The sequence below is a fragment of the Calliopsis andreniformis genome, chromosome 3, assembly GCF_051401765.1.
Source record: "Calliopsis andreniformis isolate RMS-2024a chromosome 3, iyCalAndr_principal, whole genome shotgun sequence".
In the NCBI taxonomy this organism is placed as follows: domain Eukaryota; kingdom Metazoa; phylum Arthropoda; class Insecta; order Hymenoptera; family Andrenidae; genus Calliopsis; species Calliopsis andreniformis.
Genome location: NC_135064.1, coordinates 23,569,747 through 23,590,613, shown reverse-complemented (window position 1 = coordinate 23,590,613; position 20,867 = coordinate 23,569,747). Strand labels below are relative to the sequence as shown.

At 43.9% G+C, this 20,867-nt stretch overlaps 1 protein-coding gene across 9 annotated transcripts in view; it reads right to left on the bottom strand.

Moving 5' to 3' along the window:
* The window catches only part of Gro (TLE family member transcriptional corepressor groucho), a 94,278-nt gene that overhangs the window by 45,842 nt on the left and 27,569 nt on the right, over positions 1 to 20,867 (bottom strand). For 7 of the 9 annotated variants that reach the window (XR_013001594.1, XR_013001593.1, XM_076375546.1 and 4 more), the window contains exons 5-7: positions 10,100 to 10,144; positions 346 to 408; positions 179 to 265 (exon numbers count right to left, since the gene is read on the bottom strand). Coding sequence is in view for 7 of the 9 variants with exons in the window: in XM_076375546.1 (XP_076231661.1) it covers positions 179 to 265; positions 346 to 408; positions 10,100 to 10,144 (195 nt within the window). In the remaining 2 variants the exon portion in view is untranslated. The remainder of the gene's footprint in view (positions 1 to 178; positions 266 to 345; positions 409 to 10,099; positions 10,145 to 20,867) is intronic. The other 2 variants (XM_076375544.1, XM_076375545.1) reach the window with 1 other exon arrangement.

Below are 20,867 nucleotides of genomic sequence, written 5' to 3'. Positions count from 1 at the left end.
TTTCGCAATGGTTAATCGCACCGTTCTCAACCATTCGTCACGCGAATTAACGTTCACGTATTGAAATTGGGACAAGCAAGCAGCCCAGAGGCGTGTCAGAGACTGTGCCAAGATCAATGTCCGACTGCTTGCCAAAAAACTAAGAAGTTAATAGAATCAATTGCGGAGAGAAGCTCACCCCAATAATAGCGTTCAGCTCGGACGTCGTGACTTGCTTCGCTCTCTCTACGGCATTGGCCACCTGCTGCTGATGCTGCAAGCCATGCTATCATTATCGCGTCGTTGTCACTCTCGATCGTGAGATTGTGCGGCACCACGTGCCAAAACAGAAAGTCAAAGACTCACCTCTTGTGCCAGGAACGGCAGTAGCTGGACGATTATCGCGTTCAACCTCTTGGCGATCTCCGTCTGCAAGCATAATGAATGGCGCAATTAGAGGGAGAACTGGCCACGCGGAATGAACGTGTTTATTTTTAAGCGAAGTCAAAGACACAAACAGGCTATTTCAATCCTGGTGGATTCGTCGCGGGGACTTGTGTATTTTTAAATAAAAATTCCCTCACAAAGGATATGGATTTTGCTGGACAACAGTGCGACACTTTGCAGAGTACTTTGTGAAATAACTGTTAGCTGAAAAACGTTCCTGTGTGTTTCAACATTCTTTATGATCATCTGTATATCTCTGTGACCCCTTTCTTCTCTGAAAATCAAATCTATACATTGCGTGTTACTGTTTCGGTGAGCTTTTGCTTTGCAATATCGCAGCTGTGATTCTGAAACCTTTGTCAGGCAATCTTCTCTTCAGATTTGCAGATATCCGTGTAGTATTTTTCTAAATCAACCCCCAATCTCTAGCAAACACGCTAGATCAGCAATTCCTACGTTATCCCGCCAGTGTTTTCAAAATCCATAGCTCTGTAAACAGGACCAAAAGGCAAACAAGAGGAACGATACAAACAATAGAGTCGAATGAAAAAACGTTCAAATCGCGGCATTGATATCGACAGGGTGTCGTCGAAAATGCCAGCGTTAAAACGTATTGCAGTTTATTAGCGAACGATTTCGGGACACAGGAGAGTGTCGTTCTCAATGGTCTGTAAAAAAAAAAGAGATTGAACACTATGTTTCGGTGCGTGCCCCGATAACACGGCGGAATTAATTGAAAAATCGAAGGGCTAGCCGTGAAATCGTAAACTGGAGCGCGAACAAATCGCGAAAACACCGTAAAAGTGTCATGAAATTCGGGGGTTGCGTTGCTACGATCGTATTGCACGTGACGACTGCCCGATGGACACGTGAGCCGCCACCATGCCTCGGAAAGTGAGCGGTTACTCATTAATGCGCTTCGATCGAGTCGATTATACCATTACCACGTGACGTGCCTACAATGACGACGCTGTGGAGGAGGAAACGAAGGGGAGAGGAGGAAGTCCAAATAGTTTGGGTAGACAGGGGATAAAAGAAATTTGGATTCCTTGTTATAACAGTGAAAGAGTCATTTTTTTAATTTGATAAGTCACAAAAAATATTTGCAGAAGTGGAATAAATTTTTTGCACTATTTTCTTGTAATATTTAGAAGAAGAGATTAATTAGCTTTTTTTTTTCTTCAATTTTGTTGGGTTTGGTGGACATCCTATAAGACGACACTAATATTTGATAATTGCTAAAGTAGTATTTATTATAATCTGGTGGTGTACCATTAGTGGGTAGCAATAGTGCTCCTAGCTGTTGATATATGCATGAAATTTTGAGAAGTACTAATTAAGGGTGCACGAAAATCACTATTTAGCTGCAGCGTGTTGCGCGTTTCCAACTCAAAGAAATGCGAGAGACCATTCCAACAGTAAATAAAAAAAATAATAATTAAACCCCATTTCTGTTAAACGATATACTCCAACCCTCTTTCATAAATTTACACCCTGGTCACCTCACTGATAAACTTATCGATACAACATAAGCACTACCACTTGACCCTATTCAAGTACTCTTCAGCAGGTACACAGGATGTTAAGTACCACCCACAAAACGATCCTTCACTTCAACCTCCTCCAACTGTACTTCAAGACAGTTCACCAGTCGCACCCCCAAATATAGTATAAAAGTTACCAGGTCATTAGAGCCTCGAAATTGCTACAGTTTCCTCACGAGGCGTGAACCAAAAAAGGGAATCAACTTTTTTAGCAAGTTATATTTTAAATCCTAGGTCTTGAAGAGCCATCTGAGAGACACTCGTAACTAACCACTTGTTCCCGAAATAAATGAGGTTAAAGTGTCAATGTAGGTGTGGGCAGAAAGGTGAATAAGATCTACTCATCACACCGCGGCCGACAAACAATGGGAGAGCGCACCTATCGCGATAGATTAGTTTTGATAATTAACTACAACGAATACGATCAATGTCACCAATGTGCGCCCACCCAACATTACAGGGATCGAATCACGATTGGGGAACTCAGTGCACAGCGTCGATAGATCGAGCTAATTGCGTCGAGGCTTATCAACATTAACTCTGTAGAAATTAATATCCTCTTTCACATCTACTGCTTCATCCCTGGTTGTCAGGAAGGGAGTAAAACTTAACTCAAAACTAGAGAATGGAGAATGATAGCTTAGAGAATAGAAATCACAGTGCTCAGTCGATATGAATCGATAAGTTGAAGAACAGTACGAGCAATTCTCAAATAATATCGGAACTATATGTAAAACATTTCAACCACACGTTGAAATGAAATATATCAAAGTGTGGTTTTCTTGTTTTTGAACTTGAACTATTTTTTAGCTCACAGATCCATATAGATTCACGGTTTTCATAGTCAGAGTCTCTCAAGTCAACTCAGGTAGTGAAGTTTCAGTACAAGCAGTTTCGCAAATCATGAAAATATTGAAAAATGTGAAAGTGTACGATAAACAAAACTCATTTTCTCCGAGTGACTTCAAGCTAATGAAAAATATTCTAAAACAAAATTAGGTCCTCCACCAAAAGAACCTGTCACAGAAAAAAAAGGAACCTGAACCCTCCATACACAGTTGCGCCCCGAAAGAAGCATCCCCGAGCCCTCACACGACTCTCCCCAGAACCATTGTCTCGATTTCGCAGCTATTTCGATCCCAATTTCCCTGTAACGCGACGGCTCGCGAAATCCTGCGCGCGATTTTTCCGTGGGGCGTCGCAAGGACGCGGGCAGGGCCGCTTCAACCCGAAAAAATGTCATTATTCCCACGGGGGGTGAGGGTGCGGGAGACAGGAAGATGGAAAACTGCCGCGCGTCCACGTCAGTTCGATTTCGCCCGGTCCGAGTCGCGGGAGGTGGCGGAGAAGAAGGGTGTGCAGCGGGGGAAAAAAGCTTCGACGAAAAAAGCGACAAAGAGGACGCGACAGCGACGCGGGGGTAGAGAGCCGACGGAAAGAGAGGAGCACATAGGAGAGGGACGGTTGGAAGGGGGATAGGTGGGCGCGAGGGGGGGCGTAGGACCGCGACGAAGGGGAGACGAGGAGAATTTGCGAGGCGGGGGCGACGCGGTGCAAGTGTTGTCCGGTACGAAAAAATGGTTATTCCTTCTCGAATGTGCCCGATGCACATGCACATTTTCCCGCAGAACGGATGGTCCGAGGGCGGCGGGGCAGCGTCGGCGGTACGCTCGGGGAGGGGCCGAGGGGGGGCCGAGGGGGGGCCAAAGGGGGGCGAGACGGAGGAGGATGGAAGTGACCGAACGGCGGGACGCGGAGGAGAGAAGGAGGAGAAGGAGGAAGAGGAAGAGGAGGCAGAGTAGGAGGAGGTAACATTGAGATTAGCAACGGGTAAAAAATCGATGTCATCGCCCCCAACCCACCGCACCCTCGTTTCGCTCGCTCAACTCAACCCTCTACTACCCCCGCAGGGCCAAATAAAAGAACTCGAATACACGACCCCTGGAACGCGTTCGTGTACGTGGTCCGCGGCGGCTACGTGCAAGCATGCACACGCGTGCGTCCATCGACGTGTACTTCCACGTGCGTGTGTGTACCGTGCATTGGCCCGAGCGTGTGTACGTCTGCGTGAGCGGTTGTGTGCGCGGACGAGGAGAGTGCTGGAAAAGCGACCCCCGGCTACCGAAACGGAGAGAGAACGTGAGAACGGGGAACAGAGCGGCGGAGAAAGAGGGAACACGCGCGCGCGGATAGATAGACGTATATATACATGGAGGCAGGAAGAACTGGAAAGGCAGGGTGAGTTATATGCAATTGGTCAGCCTGCACATTTTTTATCGGGCGCCGGGCGCGCACCCGCGATGGGAAATGGTAGTTACTCTTGTATCGACGAACGCCCACGGCGATGCGAATATTCTTCTCGAACGGGTGATCTTTCGTTTTCGACGAGGAAATCGGGGACGAGGCTAATCCTGCTCAGCGAATGGATAAGCATGTACAGGGAAAGACGTTGCTACGAGATGATGGTGTTAACAAATTTTCTGAGAGGGTGTTCAATTCTTTTTACGAATATTGGATCTTTTCTCCTCTTCAATTTTTATTGCTTTGTTTTGGGAAAGAGCAATCTCGAAGATCAGTATTACTCTCTTTAGAGTGATCTTGAGAGCTTGTGAGGTGAATGTTCGAGGGTTCAATGACATTTTGATTGTAGGGTCCAGCTACGTGTTATTAACTCGTTCCCATCTTACCATCCATGAAAATCAAAGATCATTCAATGGGTGAAGGAATATCTAATTCCTATAAATAAGAGAAGCACAACCGTAGTGCATCTACCCATTTAATTAAAAGTTCATAAATACTCCTTTACACTGAATATACCAGAGCATAATTACACAACAATCATATTGTCATGCAATTCTATAGTAAGAAAATTCATAGAGTATTTTACGATATTGATAACTCATAATAGCAAGCAATAAAGGTACGGTTAAAAAAAAAAAAAGAAAAAAATAAAGAAAACAGCAGAGTCCATAAATAAAAGACACCAATAAACCTGACAGCAATGTAGTCAATAATACTACAGCACCTACAGCCCCATCCAAAATTCCTCCCTACCCCCGAGCCACCTCCAGCAAGTCCCAGACAGAATTATCTGGCAAATATTTTGCATAACCACGGAAAGTCCTTGTGCGTGACGGATCCGCGGTGCATATTGCCATAGATCGTGGCTTAATTGAGCAGGACAACGAGCAGGCATCGGGTCCCGAGTACGAGCCTTTCAATTAAGCGATAAGCGTTATCGGATAGGTCCGTCGAGCCATCATACGACTGGCTGGACCAAGCAGGAGCGCGTTGCGTGGCAGTCGCGACGCCTGTGCATTCTTTTTCCAGCTCTGGCACCCCCCACCCCCGCCCACGCTCATCCCGGTCCATCCTTTCATATTTTTCTTGTTCACAGTCGACGCCGCTTTTTACAATCCCTCTCAACCCGTTCTTTTCCCTTTTTATTGCGGCGCCATTCGAAAAATCTCATTTCCCAGAGGAATCGCCGACGCCGCTGCGCGTCCACCGCCGCGTGCACAGGTTTTGTCGGGAACGCGTTCTGGGAGAGTCGAAATAATCAGTGGCATCGAATGGGCGATTAATCAGAGGTAAGAACGACGAACGTTCCGACGGCGTTATTAACGTTGGGAATGCGCAGCGATGAGGGGAGAGGGGGGGGAGGAGAGAGGCGTCGAGAGCCAGTGTGCCAGAAAAGCGGCAACTTTTAACTTTATCGCGCTCCACCTGCGAGAGAGCCCCAGCAAGCGAGCAAAGTAACGACGGAACGGCTCGTGTCATGGTAATAAAAGTTTTTACCTTTGCGACAAGCGTAAACTCGTTTCTCAGCCCCGCGTAACGCGTAAGGGATTTTTTATCGGGCAGCTTTTATTGTCCGAACACGGCGGAATCTAAAGTTGTAACTTTGGATCACCCTGCGTCGCCGTTTTTCCGCGGCCTCTGTCAGGGATGCGGCCTTTAAACGGGTCAGACGTATCTCGGGTGGAGTCCAGGGGCTGGGGAAATTAGAAGAGGGTTTGCATTTAGGATGAGCCTGGAATTGTGGCGATGATTAGTAGGGTGCGTGGGTGATTAAGGTCTATGGCCTTTTCGATGCTGAGAAAGATTGAGAGGGTTGTAAGGATGAAATTGTTGGTATTTAACATGGTAGATGATCTCTAATATTAATACCTCAGTTAGTGAGTTGAAGAATAGTACAAGTCTAAAATTAGCTATACTTTAATAATTTCACAACTGTATCTGGACCGCAGATATAAAGCCAGAGTGTATTACCCTTTACTGCTTCTGTGAGGTCCTCCAAAACCTTAGGAATTACACACAGTTGTTGGTAGTCTTCTTATCTACTGACAGATAGCTTTTTTAGAGTCTCAGTAATCTTCAGACAAGTCACAATCTTTCGTATGCCCCTTTGCAACTAATGTTATCAACTTTTAGTCGCGAAGTGCACTGATAATAAAGCTTGAGAGAATATTAAACCCCAGAGCAGTTAAGGATTAAATCCACTTGTTTTCTGTATAACTAAATACACTTTAACTCCGTGGCTCAGGCAGGTTAAATCCGCGTAACTACACACTGAGATCAAATATCTCAAAAAGTAGTTTCAGAATTCGCACCTAGTCTTCAACTCCCCAATTCTTCATTCAATTCTACTTTTTCCTATACCTACATATATCTTACATTTAAAAAAAGATGTAAAAACAGAAATAAGAAAAAGTTACAATGATCCTCCTTTCAACTACATTTGTACACACGTACACAAAAGTACACATTCACGTATATTTGTCCACAACGGCGTACCAGCCGCCCACGCCAATAAACCGTATCGAATTCGATTCCTCGAATCGTCCTCACACGTGACCAGGTTCGAGGTCGCCGAGCCTCGCGTGCACGGTACCCCGCGCGTTACAATTATTTGTAGAAAGGGTAGAAGACCTGGGTGTGGGAGGCAGAAGGGTCGGCGAAAGGAGAGAAAGACTCGTATAAGAACTGGGACATCGCCAACAAATTCGAGTTAGTCGAGTAGCGAGTGGTAAAGTGGTGGCTGCGGGCTTTAACGGCAGGGTGGGAGGCAAATGTCGACTTGGGGCGGCGAGGGGAGCGAGGTCCGCGGCCGTTCGAGGGCGGGGGTTTCAGGGGGAAAAGTGGAGGCAGCGACAGAGGACTAATGGGAAAGAGAGCGAGGGAACGAGAAGGATGAAATCAGAGAGACTCGCCAACGGTGCCGGCTAAAAAGGGTAAAAACGAAGAGGGGGGAGGATGGTGGACGTGGAGGGTGAAAGAGACAGGGGACGGAGGGAAAGTCAGGGTGAGCTCTAACCTCGTAGGGGAAGATTGTTTTCATTCGGTGCTCAAATTGAAAAGGAGCGAGGACCGAAGACCGCGATTCGAAAGCCGGCTAAGTGCCGGAGACAACCAAACGGAGGGTGATTTATTCTCCCCCCCCTATCCTTAGTCCACGGAGCTCTTCCACCCCTCCCATCCGACATCCTTTCATGCTAAAACGAGAAAACAGAAGACCGAGGGAGGGAGGATCGCACAAGTGGCAACGCAATCAATTTTTTTCCACTGCTTCTTAATTCGTTGACGAGGGGGTGGGGGTATTATGGGCATTCGAGGAGCGAGGGAACAGGGTGGGCGGAATTAAGACGGGCTTATGAACGATGTCACTAGCGGAGATAGAGTGATGACAATTGATTACAACTGTCGATGACCTGTTACTCGTGTTTCTGATTGTGTGATCTGCGATTTCTGCTGGGACTTTACATTTTTTATTCGAGACTCTTTTTATGACGATCTGCTACTTTTTTTAAGACTTTTAAGGTGGGGGTAATATCTTCTTTGTACTGTTTTTTAGATTATTTTTATACCTTCCATGGTGAAGCTACTAGTTTGTGTTTGAAACCAAGTAGAGCAGTAAATTTTTTAAATTCAAATAATAATTTTATTTTTTAAAATACAAGCAGAAAGGAAAACATGAAAGATGGCTAAATGTTACAAATATATGTCCTGTAAACGAATTACTTAATGTTACATAACATTACAAAAGTCAAGAGTTTTAAATATTTTATAGGTACTCATAAATGAGCAGAATCATTTTCCCTAGATATAAAAATTAATTTTTTTACACAGTATTAATAGAACTTAATTCATGAATCTATCCAATTTTCCAAAAGTCATCAATATCAGATAACCATAAAAAGCAGTTCATTAAAGCGTTAATCAATGCAAAAGAGAAAGTGCATTCACACGATAAATTGATTTCCCACTATGAAATCGTGGCTACAGTTAATAAAAACGATCGAATGGAAGGATCTAATTACATCTCGCGCATAATTACACGGTGGCAATGTTGCCGCAATTAATTAACCAGCCGTGAGGAACCAATAACTTTTCGCTTCTCCCCTAATTAACGTTAGAAGGTCGAATTGGCCGTGTTACACCGTCTCGATACAATTTGTCGACGTGCTACGCCCGAGGGGGATTGATTTCCTGGCGACCGTCGATTTTCCGTTTCCTGCTCTTACTTTTATCGTCCATTAGCAATTATACGACCGTATCGAGTAACCGCTTACTTTCATTTCCCTCCGCGCGAAACGGTAGGTGTACCGTTTCAAACTGCTCCGAGATAAGTTAACGAACAAAATTCCGGAAGACTTATTTGAATCGTCGCTTTGATCACCTTACGAGAGTCTCTTTTTTTTAAAAAGTAATCACGGGAATGATTTAAAGGGAAAGTTCAAGATATTGAGGAGGATACATAATAACGATGGTTAAAATGTCGACTTTATTATATCGTAAACGGAATAGAGGTAATGGTGCAATTAATAGTATTGACAAGGTGGTACACGGATCGTAATTGTTGCTATAAAGATTAATTTTGTGATGGTAATGCATATAGAGTGTCTAAGAACCGAAGTATACGAAGAAAGTAAAGTGGTAATTTTACGAGCAGAATTAAATCGAAAATATAAATTAAAATTTATATTATTGATATCTGGCTGTAGTTTTTAATTTCTTCCAAAATATAACATTATACTAAACCATTTTTACATTCTACAGTTCTACATTCTTCACTTACTTTTTAATACACATAGAATCATAACTTTTTTACTTATTCTACCAGCCCTTGGACACCTCGTGAACCCACTCAAAGCAACAGAAACTTTCTTAGTTACCCAACACAATTATTTCTATACTCCAATGATTCTTCATCCTTCACCCAGTTAACTACCCTCGCACCATTATTCATCTTTCGTTAATTTCCACTCGCGACGTGCCCCAAAATTTTCAACCCTCATTTCGTCGTGACCCACGCAACCGACGAACAAGAGCAATCCAGTCCGTCGAGCTAATCAGTCAATTAAGCGGTACACGGTTCGAGGCCGACGTATCAATTCGAAGCGCGAATCGTACACGGCAATAACAACGCCGCTATAAAGCATCCTAAGCTAACTAGTTTGCCACTTGAGCCACCGGACGCAATTTCGCGGCGATTTAATGGTGGACCCGGCCTATTCGACGACGCTCTCTGCCCCTGCCCTCTGTCCCCAGGCTTGCACCCCATTAAGCAGCGCCCCTGGGTACAAGGGTGAGAAATGATCGGCCGCTAATGCTAATGAATATCAGCTCGTCGTGTCAAGGGAGGGTTGTTTCGAGTTCAGGACTCCCTGTTTTCCCCCCCACGCCCTGTCCCCACCCCTTTTCACCTCGGAGGAGGCCGGTTCGCGTGCAACGAGGGGTCGACGGCGGTCGCTTTTAAGAAAATTGCTGACAGAGGGCGATGGCCACGGTGTTTCCCCTAATTAGCTAAAATTACACGATTTCCCGGGCCAGATGCGCCGGGCAACCCCTTCGTTTTTGCGGCCGACATATTTCGAACTTAATTAACGGAAAATCTTTTGATCCTCGAACCACCCCTGCTGCCTCCGAGGCGCGATAGAAATCGGGACGGCATTCTTAAAGCGGCGTCTGGCTTAATGTCCCGTCGGGAACTTCGAAAGGGGGCGCCTCTCGCTGTGGGCTTTGGGAACACCTTGGAGAGATAGAGACGCTCTTCTGGGAGAGGGTGCGAGGTTACGGTGGAATGAAAAAAGAAATTAGAAGATGTTGTTTTTGGGAAAGTTACTCACCTGCTTGTGCATCTCCACCGTGATACCGTAGGACATTTCGTAGTACTGAAACAGAAATATTGGAGAGATGTTAATGAGATTTTTAGTAGAGCGGGGGTGGTTGATTATGGGTCACTGTGATTGGGAAAATATAGTACCTATGTCTCTTATTTGATTAACGATGCAGGATGAAAAGTTGATCGCGAGAATTTTCTGTGAAAATATGTCTATTCATCTATCAGGCTTCTCAGCTAGTACCTATGTATATATAATATAGTTACTAAAGTTTAATTATGAACAATAATTTATAATAATCTACAGAAAATTCGTATATATTGGATTTACTAATTTCTACCAATTCTTTATACACATGTTCCATAACTAAAGAAATTCAATAAAGGGCACCACAATCAAATTCTATAAAAATATTATTGCATCAATGTTGAAGCAAAATCCACGGAAGCGATCAAATCCTGCAACATCAATTTTCCTCCACAGAACACATAGTTAGAAATTAATGGCACAATGGGCGTAAACAGAAGTTGTAGTCCTCTCACGTCTCCATCGGTTCGCTTCCACCCTCCCCTAACGCCTCGACATTTTTACGAGCGCGCTATAACGCGCCCCAGAATCATCGCGTGTGTGTGTAATGCGTTCCAGAATGGGTGATCGGTGCCCAAGTGACTTCCGTTACTAACCAGTTTACGATCGGCCTGCTCTAGCCACGAATCGCATGCAGTTAACCCAATTGGAACTATTTCGGGTAGCGAGGGAACGTCTTCTCGCTTTCATGGCGCTTTGTACATTAAAATTAAACGTCTCGATTAACAGTTCGACGATGGGCGACAATTTCGCGCGACAAAGGCGACTTTCTTGTTGACGTTAAGAGTCAATCCTTAGTTCCATCGATCGTGTCTCGAAAACAAAAGTGTATTCAGAGACGGCGTCGGTAATCAGTTTTAAGTCTCGCGGAAGAGGTGAAGTACTCGATGCAGTGTTGTCGTTGAGTTAATTTCATCTCAATTGGAGATGATGGAATTTATAAATTGGTAATGTGGGTTGATTTAAATTTGCTCTTAAAATGGAAAATGGACTGTGTACCATGAAATTTAAATTATAATATTGCTGTAGGAGAATATAAATCACTTTAACTTCGAATCATTAACGAGGTTTTGATACTGTGAGACTTGAAGTCGCGTTTCCTAGTGTGAAACGTACGATACAGAACATTCTCATACCACATTGGAAAGCCTGCCGAATGCATGTAGGTCACTTCGATTTCACCCTTTGTTCTACTTCGAAGCTTAAGACCACACTTCCACATATGAAACGTGTAGCAGAACGTTTTCAAACTTACACGAAATCCCTTCATTATCTGATAGCATTAATATGACCAAAGAATGTTTTCCAATAACATCAACTTTCTTCTGATCTAGTATTAAGTAAACCTATTAAAATAGGTATCTCTACGTATGTTGATCACTTAGAATTAATTAGTAGTCTTGTCAAGTTCTCGTGCCATAACAAATCCTAAGTTTGACATGCGAGAACGCGGCTTAAGCTCCCTCATTTCACAGCAGAAATTCCCTCCGCGTGCAGATCGTTTGATCAGATTAAATCTTCACGAACGAAAGGTAACACAAGGGACAAAAGTGGTTAGATCCATCTGGTTCGCAGCACGTAATGATTCTTTCCTCTATACATCGCTCGAGATTGGGGAGAAGGGGTGAAAAAGACGAGAAGAACGAAAAGGAAACATTGGCGTGGCGGTTCTCCCGTTTCCTCGAGATTTACGAGAAGCCTGTTGTATTTATTAAAAGTTTCGTACCGACCAGGGCTCGTGCTTCTCGTGAAAACTGTAGACCGTCTGAAGCGATATTGTAAAGAAACGGAAGTTAAGTACCGCTAATGAAAGAAACGACAGAGGGCCAGGCGAAACTCGCGCCGTTGCGGGAATTGAAGCGAGAGCTCGAAACTCTACAGCCATCGAAGCCCGACGGGACTTATTGCGGATAAAAGCGCGCCGACGTCGTAAATGGTAAATTACTACATAGACCAAGTCGACAAGAAGGAAAGATGTCTCTCATTGGGTCGAAGACAAGGAAAACAAGCGGGTGCATCACGCGTTTTGGGGATGTTTCGCCAGTAAACTGGGATTGGTACTACTGTCGAGGAAGACTGATGAGCGAAATTAAGTTCTACCCTTTGGCCGAGACAAAGAAGAATGGAAGACTCTAGGTCCTAGAAATTTAGCTGTGATGGCAACCTCAGTAAGCACTTGGACACTAGAAAAAGTTTCAGATTCATCTATCAACGCACATTCAAAAAATGGTCACTTAAATTCTTATATTCCTGAAATATCGAATTTTGAGTCTCCATTCTGTATTACGAACTCACATTTTAAGAGAAGGGTTCCATCATTTGAACTCCCTTCTGCTTAAAAAGAAACTTTATCTTGCCATATAAAGAGAATATTGTCCACCATAAGAATAAAAACAAACTAAAACCCATTTCTAAACACATGAGTTAGTTGCCAATTTAAGGACTTCAATGTTATCCGAGACCCACCTCACACATTGCTCACTTCCTACAATAATAACATAACTCAAAACTCACAATTTTCCTAAAAATGCGGTAATAACTTACTTTCAGACAAAACCCAAGATGCATCGATACCTCAAAAACATTAATCTATTGGCTTATGTCACTATTACAGCAAACGAGAGATATTCCTTTCTATCGCTTTTCCCAACCTATTTGAACCGACACCCAACATCCCCCCGAACAATCGCCAGCTAACCCCCATTCGCACATCATCAATCTACTCGAGCAAAGAAGGTCGCAGTCATCCGGGGCACGCGACAACAGCGCCATTAAGATAAGAGCATCGGAACGAGCGCTCGCGCGCGTAGAAGTCGAGCCCCGTTCCTCGTCGGATTGCCTGGCCCGTCCTCCTCGTCATCGCGGTCTCTCATCGTGATTATCAACTGCATTATTAACTCGGTGTATTTCCGTGGCCGATGCTATCGATCTCCGGTAGCGTCTGCTGGCCCGATGTGTGTGCTTTAGCCCGACCAACGAAGCCAACCCCCCTCAAAGCCATTCGTCCCGGAACGAGCGACTAAAGGCGGACACGCAGTGCTAAGCGACAGCCACTAACCGATTTACGATCGCGCAGGCGCGCTCGCCAATCGCACGATCCGATGCACTTCGCTGAAATAGAGGCCGTCGGATCGAACCAGCCGCTCCGCACTGTTCGCGATTGAACGTGACTCTTCCTTTCTCCCTATGCTTTTCAGCTTATCACTGTTCCCGCGTTGCGAGAGGGGGATTACTTTTGACTTACGCGACCGAGGAGACTGGGCTACGCTGTTCCGTGGTTCCTGAGGCTGATTTAATTGGACGAGAGAGAAAGGAGCGTTTTGGAGTTTGTGATTAGTTATGACATTGAGGGATCATTTTTGGAGGTTTCATCTTGGGGATGTTGAACTCTAAGGGGTCGGTTAAATCCATATTTCTTGTATATGAGACATGTGAGATTGTAGAAAAAGGGAATAGTTAGTGATTTTGGATGTATGCCTATGTGGAACATAGGAACTACTTTTTCACAAGAAAGAGTGTTAATATTTCGACCAATCGGACCACGCAGCGGGACGTCTGAGGGCGGAACCTATCCCCACCTTGTGTCCTAGTACACTGCGTGGAGGGGGATAGAGGGCCACCGTTCGTCTACTACTACCAACTATAGTATTTATACGAGTAATGACAGTACTTCTCAAGAAAACATGATTACTTCTAATCTTCTATTTTGTAGTGCGTAAACTATAGTAACATTTATCGAAGAGAAAAATCGATCTTCACTTTTATAGCCAAGAAAAAATGTAGAATAGATCCCTTGACGGAAATTTCACCGATATGGATTTACCATTCACTTTTTATACCCCATAATAACAATAAAATCTTAAATACCTTCGATCCTCATCTCCACTTTTTCTGATTCAGTTTCACAGACAACTATTATGTATAAAATAATTGAGAAGCTGGACAAGCAATTCATCGACGCGTGCATCATTAGATCGTTCCCAGAAAAGCTAGAATCATCCCATAATACGCGATCTATCGAGGAGGAATTCAGAATTGCTCGTCATCGATATCCCAACGGGGGTTAATTTGATTCGCGATGTAATCAAATGTTCCGCGGCCGCGGATCGTCGGGCGTACAGTATATATTGGTTCGAATAGACGCTCGAAAGTCCGAAACACGAAGAAAAGAGTTCCGCCGGGCCGAATAGTCGATAATCGGATGAAGAGGAACTGTCTCCCTCTCGCTCTCGCCCGTGTCGGCCGAGGGGTCGTATCGATCTCATCTGGCAACCTTTCCTTTTCTATTTTCACGTGGTTCGGAACCCAATAATAGGGGTTGTACCGATAATTTCACCCCCTCCGGTTATTCGATATGGATCTTTTAGTAGCGGAGCCTTTGCTAGGGCGATTGAGCCGCCTACTCCTCTCTCCCACCCTTCTACACCCCATCTTTCCGTGTTTCTCTACCCTACATTCCGCATCCCTTTTCCTGACTCATTGCTCCCTGCACTTCGTTTCCACCTTGTCGCTCCCGCCCACCATCCTTTGTCTCTCTTATCCTTTCGAGGTGTTCTCACCGAGGGTGCTCACCGATTCGGCTTTCGCGACTACAATTAATGGACAATTAATCGGACCGCTTCGATCGCGGTAGTAAAGATACACCAGATCAAATTTTTTTCCTTATCTCACCATTATTCGCTTTTTATGAGAAATACATTTGAAATGAACACTAGTACTTGTCCAAAAATTTGGTGAAAATGTAATAGACATGATCTAAGTTCACTCTAAAAATTGAAGAAATATTTACCATTTAAAACCTATATAATATTAAAGAAAGCATAAGTTTCTTGATTAAGATGACTCTTAAAAAAGTACAAATCTCGTCAACAGGGATTCGCTTCAACTCAAAACTATGTACTACGTACTACTCTTTTTCAAAGTACACAAGTTTATCTTTAAATCTATCTAAAACAATAGTTTCTATTATTGAAACCACCCTCTCTAGTCAAGTTCAAACCAACTTCCAACAGAGTCCATCTCTACTACCTCAAATCCCAGCACGTCACCAAGAAAAGCCGCAACTTAAACCTCTCTAAGTCCCAAACACCTGAAATCCACCAAAGATCCGCTACAAATTTAGTAAAAGAATATACGAACCCAACAAGTCAATAAAGCGTGTAAAAAAGATGGAAGGCGTTGAAACGAAAAGAATTCACTTCTCGCGGTTAATTCCTGTCCTCCGCAAGACGGGGTCGTAAAGCGTCGAAAAGGGATGCGCGTCAACGTAAAGTGAAATCGATAGCGGCGGTAAAAGCGGAAGTTAGCGGGTTGAGGGAACGGTTACGATACCAGGCAGCGTTAAGAAAATTGAATAGCAAAAGACATTGGTCGACGGTGGCCGCGAGAGGAAAAAGATACAAAGCGACGCGACAGGAGCAAGAGTATATCCTCAACGGGGGTGAAAGAGAGAAACGGTAAATTCGCGAAAACAGTTAACCCCACGGACGTCGGTGCTCCGTTATGAAACTTCGTAAACGTCGACGAGAAGGGGAAAGGGGCTGTATGGTGGCGCGGGCGAGGAAAGGGAGAAAAAGGAAGAGAACGAAAACACTAAATTGCCCGGTGGAAACTTCAAAGGTGGAAATAAAATCTGTAAAAAGAAGCGAGCAGGAAAAACAAGAAGTAATCAAGAAACGTGCCCGGAGGATGTGGGTTATGTTTAATTTGTTACGCTGCGAAAAAACGAAATAGAGATAAAGAGGAACGCGGCGTGGAAGATGTGGAAACGAAGGGGGAGAATGAGAGTGGGTAATCGGGAAGTCTGCGTTTTCAAAGAGTGAAAAACGCGCTTCCGCCGACAGACCGCTTTCCATAAGAATATTTTTCGCGTCCTCCGCGAATTACCTTCGCGCTTCGGCGGTATTGCAGTCCACTCTCTTTTTTTTTGAGAACAGAATAAAGAATCAATTTCTTATCGACGCTTCTTCTTTTGTCGAATAAAAATAGCGGAACTTGGAAAATAAATCCACGACGCGATCTCGCGGTGACTTCTGAGAGAGTTAACTTGCGGAACCAATTTTATCGTCTCGCAATAAAAATGAAATAATGTGGCCAATCGCGTATTCGTGACCAGATCGACAAAATAATGTTTTAACTTTTCACTCCCTTCATTCCTAGTTTTCTATCTTAAGCAGACCCGCAATTGGAGACCTAGTCGATTGATTTTTATGACATCTGTATGATGGTGTATGTGTAGCTTTGGAGGACAGTATTGCATAAACCCTCGTTGGCACCGATAAGGTACCTACTAGATACTATTCCCTAGTTGTTACAGACAAGAAGCTAGTCCCTTTACGTACTGTCTTTTTTTACTTTTTTTCTAATTAATATCTTCCCAAGGCAAACTAGGAGCCACTTCTCTAGAGCCTCTAGTTCACAGTTCTTAGTTCCTAGTTCCTAGTATTCAGCTTGTATTGCGGAGTATCTGTTTTCCAACTCCTAATTTTTCTCAGTTCTCACCTCTTGTCTGAATTTCCTAGTTTCTAGTCCCTAGTTTCTCAGCTGTTTAACTTCCTAGTTCCCTAGTTTCCTCATTTCCTAGTTTTCTACCTTCCTAATCCTCAGTTAATATCTTCTAAACCCTTGTCATTTATCCTCAATCCCTAGTCCCTAGTTCCCACTTTCTAACCTCCATTCACATAACAATTTAGATCCTCTCCTCGTCCCAACAAGATTCTCCTACGTACAGCACAGTAGTCAACCAGTGATCCGTGACCCATGACCCTCTCCTAGCGCGTCGATAAAAAAAAAATCATCGCACGGCAATCTCGCGACGCGGCATTAATCACAGGTAACGACGTGTATATCGTGCTTGGCCGATTAAAGGCTCGAGATACAGAGCGGCGTTGCGCGCGGGCGCGCACCCCATCGTCATTTAACGAAAAACCCGCGGACGCGGTAACAAGTCCAGAGAGTGTCTCGGCTAAGGACGTGTCGCGAGGCGATGATCCGTGGCGCTGAAGTTCACAAAAGGACGGAAGAACGCGCGAGTAGCACAGCAGAAGAGGCTGTAAGAGATGGAGAGAGAGAAAAAGAGGGAGAAAAAAAAAAAGGAACGAGAAGTAGAAGAAAATATTGAAGCGACGGCCGGATTTACGCGGCACGTTACCCTAATGAAAATCGCGGAGGATGAATTGTGGGAGAGAGGGTTGAAGGTGGTGGTGGTGGAAAGGTGGCTGGTTGAAATACACAGGGGTGGAATTAGAATATCAGAGACACGTTCGCAGCCTGTACATACGTTGCACCAACACTTCTCCCGCTCGCTCTATACGTATATAATACTTGTCGGTAGTTGACAAACCCTCGACATCAATTTCTCTCTCTGTCTCTAATTCCCCCTCTCCTTCCCAACCCCTCGCCCCTCGCGGCCGCCCTTCCCTCCTCCTCCCCCCTCCGCCCTCCTACGCCTGCTCGCTATCTCCATCCCCCCGGACTTCCCTCTCTTTCTCCCTCTCTCTTCGTTTACTTTGGAGATATCGATTACCGGCTCAACTCCCAACCCCCATCAACCCCTCTGTCACCTCCAACCCCCCGCCAACCCCCTTATCCACTCCCACCGGCACCCCCCCTCCCAACAAGCCCCAACCACTCGGCCCAGCTTGCTGCTTGGTTGCTTGCACGGTGTCACATCGGTGTAGCAGTTTACAGAGATGGTACAGTTCGCGACAATTACGATCAAACGTACAGTTAACATCGGCGCACCAAGGGGGTTCGCGACGGCAGTCTAGCGCCGCGGACTCGCTTCCAGGTTTCCTATCCATGATTACGCGACTGCTATCATGTTACTTTCCATTTTTTTTTTCTGCTTTTTATGATGACGCTGTTAGGATGGGTTTAAGAGTTTCATGAGTAAGGGGACGTTGGGAGGCAGTAGTAATTGTGTTAATTTTTAGTAGTTTTAGAGGCGGGTGGCTGGACATGTTTGCTAAGTATTATAAGCAGTATAGGATGGCAAAGTCAATATTAAGGATTTTGTTTCTCTGGTGGAGGAAAATTTCTGAGTATATTCTAGCACCTCGTAAATTTCTGTACCAACTTAAATGTGTAGCTATAAAACAAAGCAGCGTGAGACATATACTGTTGTACTATGAGCATAGTATACTATGTATCTATAATTTTATTTTCAAGTTGTTTTGGGTCCAAAGTTTGAAACTTCCATTCTGTAGATACTATGCACTTGCATTTATCATGTTCTAATTTGTAAGACTAAAGCCCTTTAAATTGGATCTCGTTTCATGAAAAATACAAATCCCAAATACGGGACTTCAGATGAAGCCTAAACTCAAATTTTCTAAAAAGAAAGACATGTCACTTTGCCTGCAATCACGAAAATATAATTCAAAAAATGATAAATGAATAATATTCTAAGCCCTAAAGAATCCAACCCTCATTCTACACTTCCCCACTACTAGTCAAATCCCACCCCTAAATCATCCGAATAAAAACTATCATCTGCATTTGTAAACGTAGATTTTCAGTTCTACCATCCCATTTGTTGATACACTATCCACGATAGATATAGCTTTCCCCACCTACTCCGATTTAAGACCATTTAGTTGGGGATTACCAAGAATATCTCCTGCGCTAGGAAACGCTGAGATTATAAACGATCCAGCCGGCTGATAACGTTCGCAGACAGCCCATCGCGTTTAAAATAATAGGAGGCTCCCATCGGAGGTTTTTTCAGAGGGGGAGAAAATATCATCGAGGGGCGAGTATATCGCGGCGGGGTTGTTGACCTTTCAGCTGTGTACGCACGTTTTCGTCTACTGAGAGCAGTTTACGGAACTGCACAACAACCGACGCGCGTAAGGGCGCGTTCTCAAATATCGGGGAATGTACACGCGCGAATAAAACAGCTGTGATTTCGTGTTCCTCTTTTTCTGTGTATAGAGCAGCAACCAGCATTTGCATATGATGCAATTCGAAAACTTTTGGAAATTATATCGCACATCCGCGAAAAAGATTGTCACAAGTTGAAAACATGACTTGTAAAGAGACCAAAGAAAATTTCTATTTGACAAAATTAATTAATTACCATTTGACTGAAATTTGCCTAAAAATCTAACAGTACAGTAAATCTATATACACAGTCTTCTCATAGGGATTTATTTCCGAAAATTGTGTTTAATACTGACAATATTAGTTACTAAAATATTCCATAACCCGACCGAAATATCCTACAAGTAAATAAATCAATGTTCATACGATAGATCTAGCTTAAATGATACGATTACACCTGATTGCTGCATTGTAACTATGTACCTCAAAGGCTGCGCGACAAAAATCACAAAGCTAAAAGAGTTCTTCTGTAGATTCGATATGAATGAAAAAATTGCACTGGGTGTTTCGTTCGTTTCAACACAAGTTAAAAAAGCGGGGATGGGATCGTGAACGAGAAACGCTTTCATTCGGTCACTTTTGTCGCGCATCGATTCCAGGAGAGCCCCGACAAGGGAGATGAATGTCTTTTGGAACAAAAATCAGGAAGATGCATGGAGCTCTCGAATGCAACGTCGATATGCGACGATATCTCAATGCGGCTCGCTGTATCGGCGACTTTTAACAAACCCGTCGACTCGCTGCGCTGTTTGCGTTATTTGGTAAGTTATGACGAAAACGGTCCCTAAATCAGAGACCTTGCCAAGCACGAACGCAGAGAGAAAAAAGTGCAATGCATTGATTTCCCAGATGCAGGGAACTCTGGGAATTAACTTCTGCTGTCGATCACAATTTAACGTATTTAAGCGGCTTTTAAAGGCTCAATTATCAGGCAATTTCGACAAACAAATTTCTGGGGAAAATTAGTACGTGCTAGTTTCAAATCTTCTATTACCTATAGATTTACCAATAGATTCATTTTTATATATTTGAAACGCAAAAAATCGAATAAATAAGAGTAAGGTAAAAATTAATTTTAGACTTTCTTATGCACCACACATTATCTAAAGTCACGAAAAATGAAATTTCAAGCTCAATTTTCCACTTCAGTTTACATAATAGCAGAATTTATTCAGATCAATAATTTTTGAATTTCTCTATTTCTGGATTTATTTGTGGTCCTAATTGGCACTCGAATAAGAAATTCAAAGTAAAATCCTACGATCGGAAGGAAGAATCAAGAGAAATAATTCTGAATCGATTGTTCGGAACTCGCTAGTGGCCATATTCTGAGAGCACATCGAATTCCTGCGGGTTTTAATAAATATTTAATAAAGGGGCCAGGAAATGAAACGGTCTAGCCGGCAAATACTTCGGTCCACGTTAATGCTGCACTTTAATATAGGTAAGTCCAAGTTAAGCTCCTTACCGATGACGATACGATTAGTACGGTTGGTTGAGCTAATTGCCTTCGTGCTGATGGGAACTGAATCGAAGAGCCGGCAATATGAAGCGAGAACAATATCGATCGTTTTTCTCTGTGCTACCGCTAGCCTCACGACAAAGATTACCGAATTCAATGACGGTCCTGTAACCCTGTTGCTTGCAAAGCCCGATTGTTCGACTAACTACGGTGTCTGTCGATAAATCATCGGTAGAAAAGCGTGCAGTGTAATCATAAAACTCCGCTGAATTGCGCGCGATTTCTTTTATTCGCTAACACGAAATGGTGATCTTGACATTCGTTTCTGATTGCCTTTTCGGG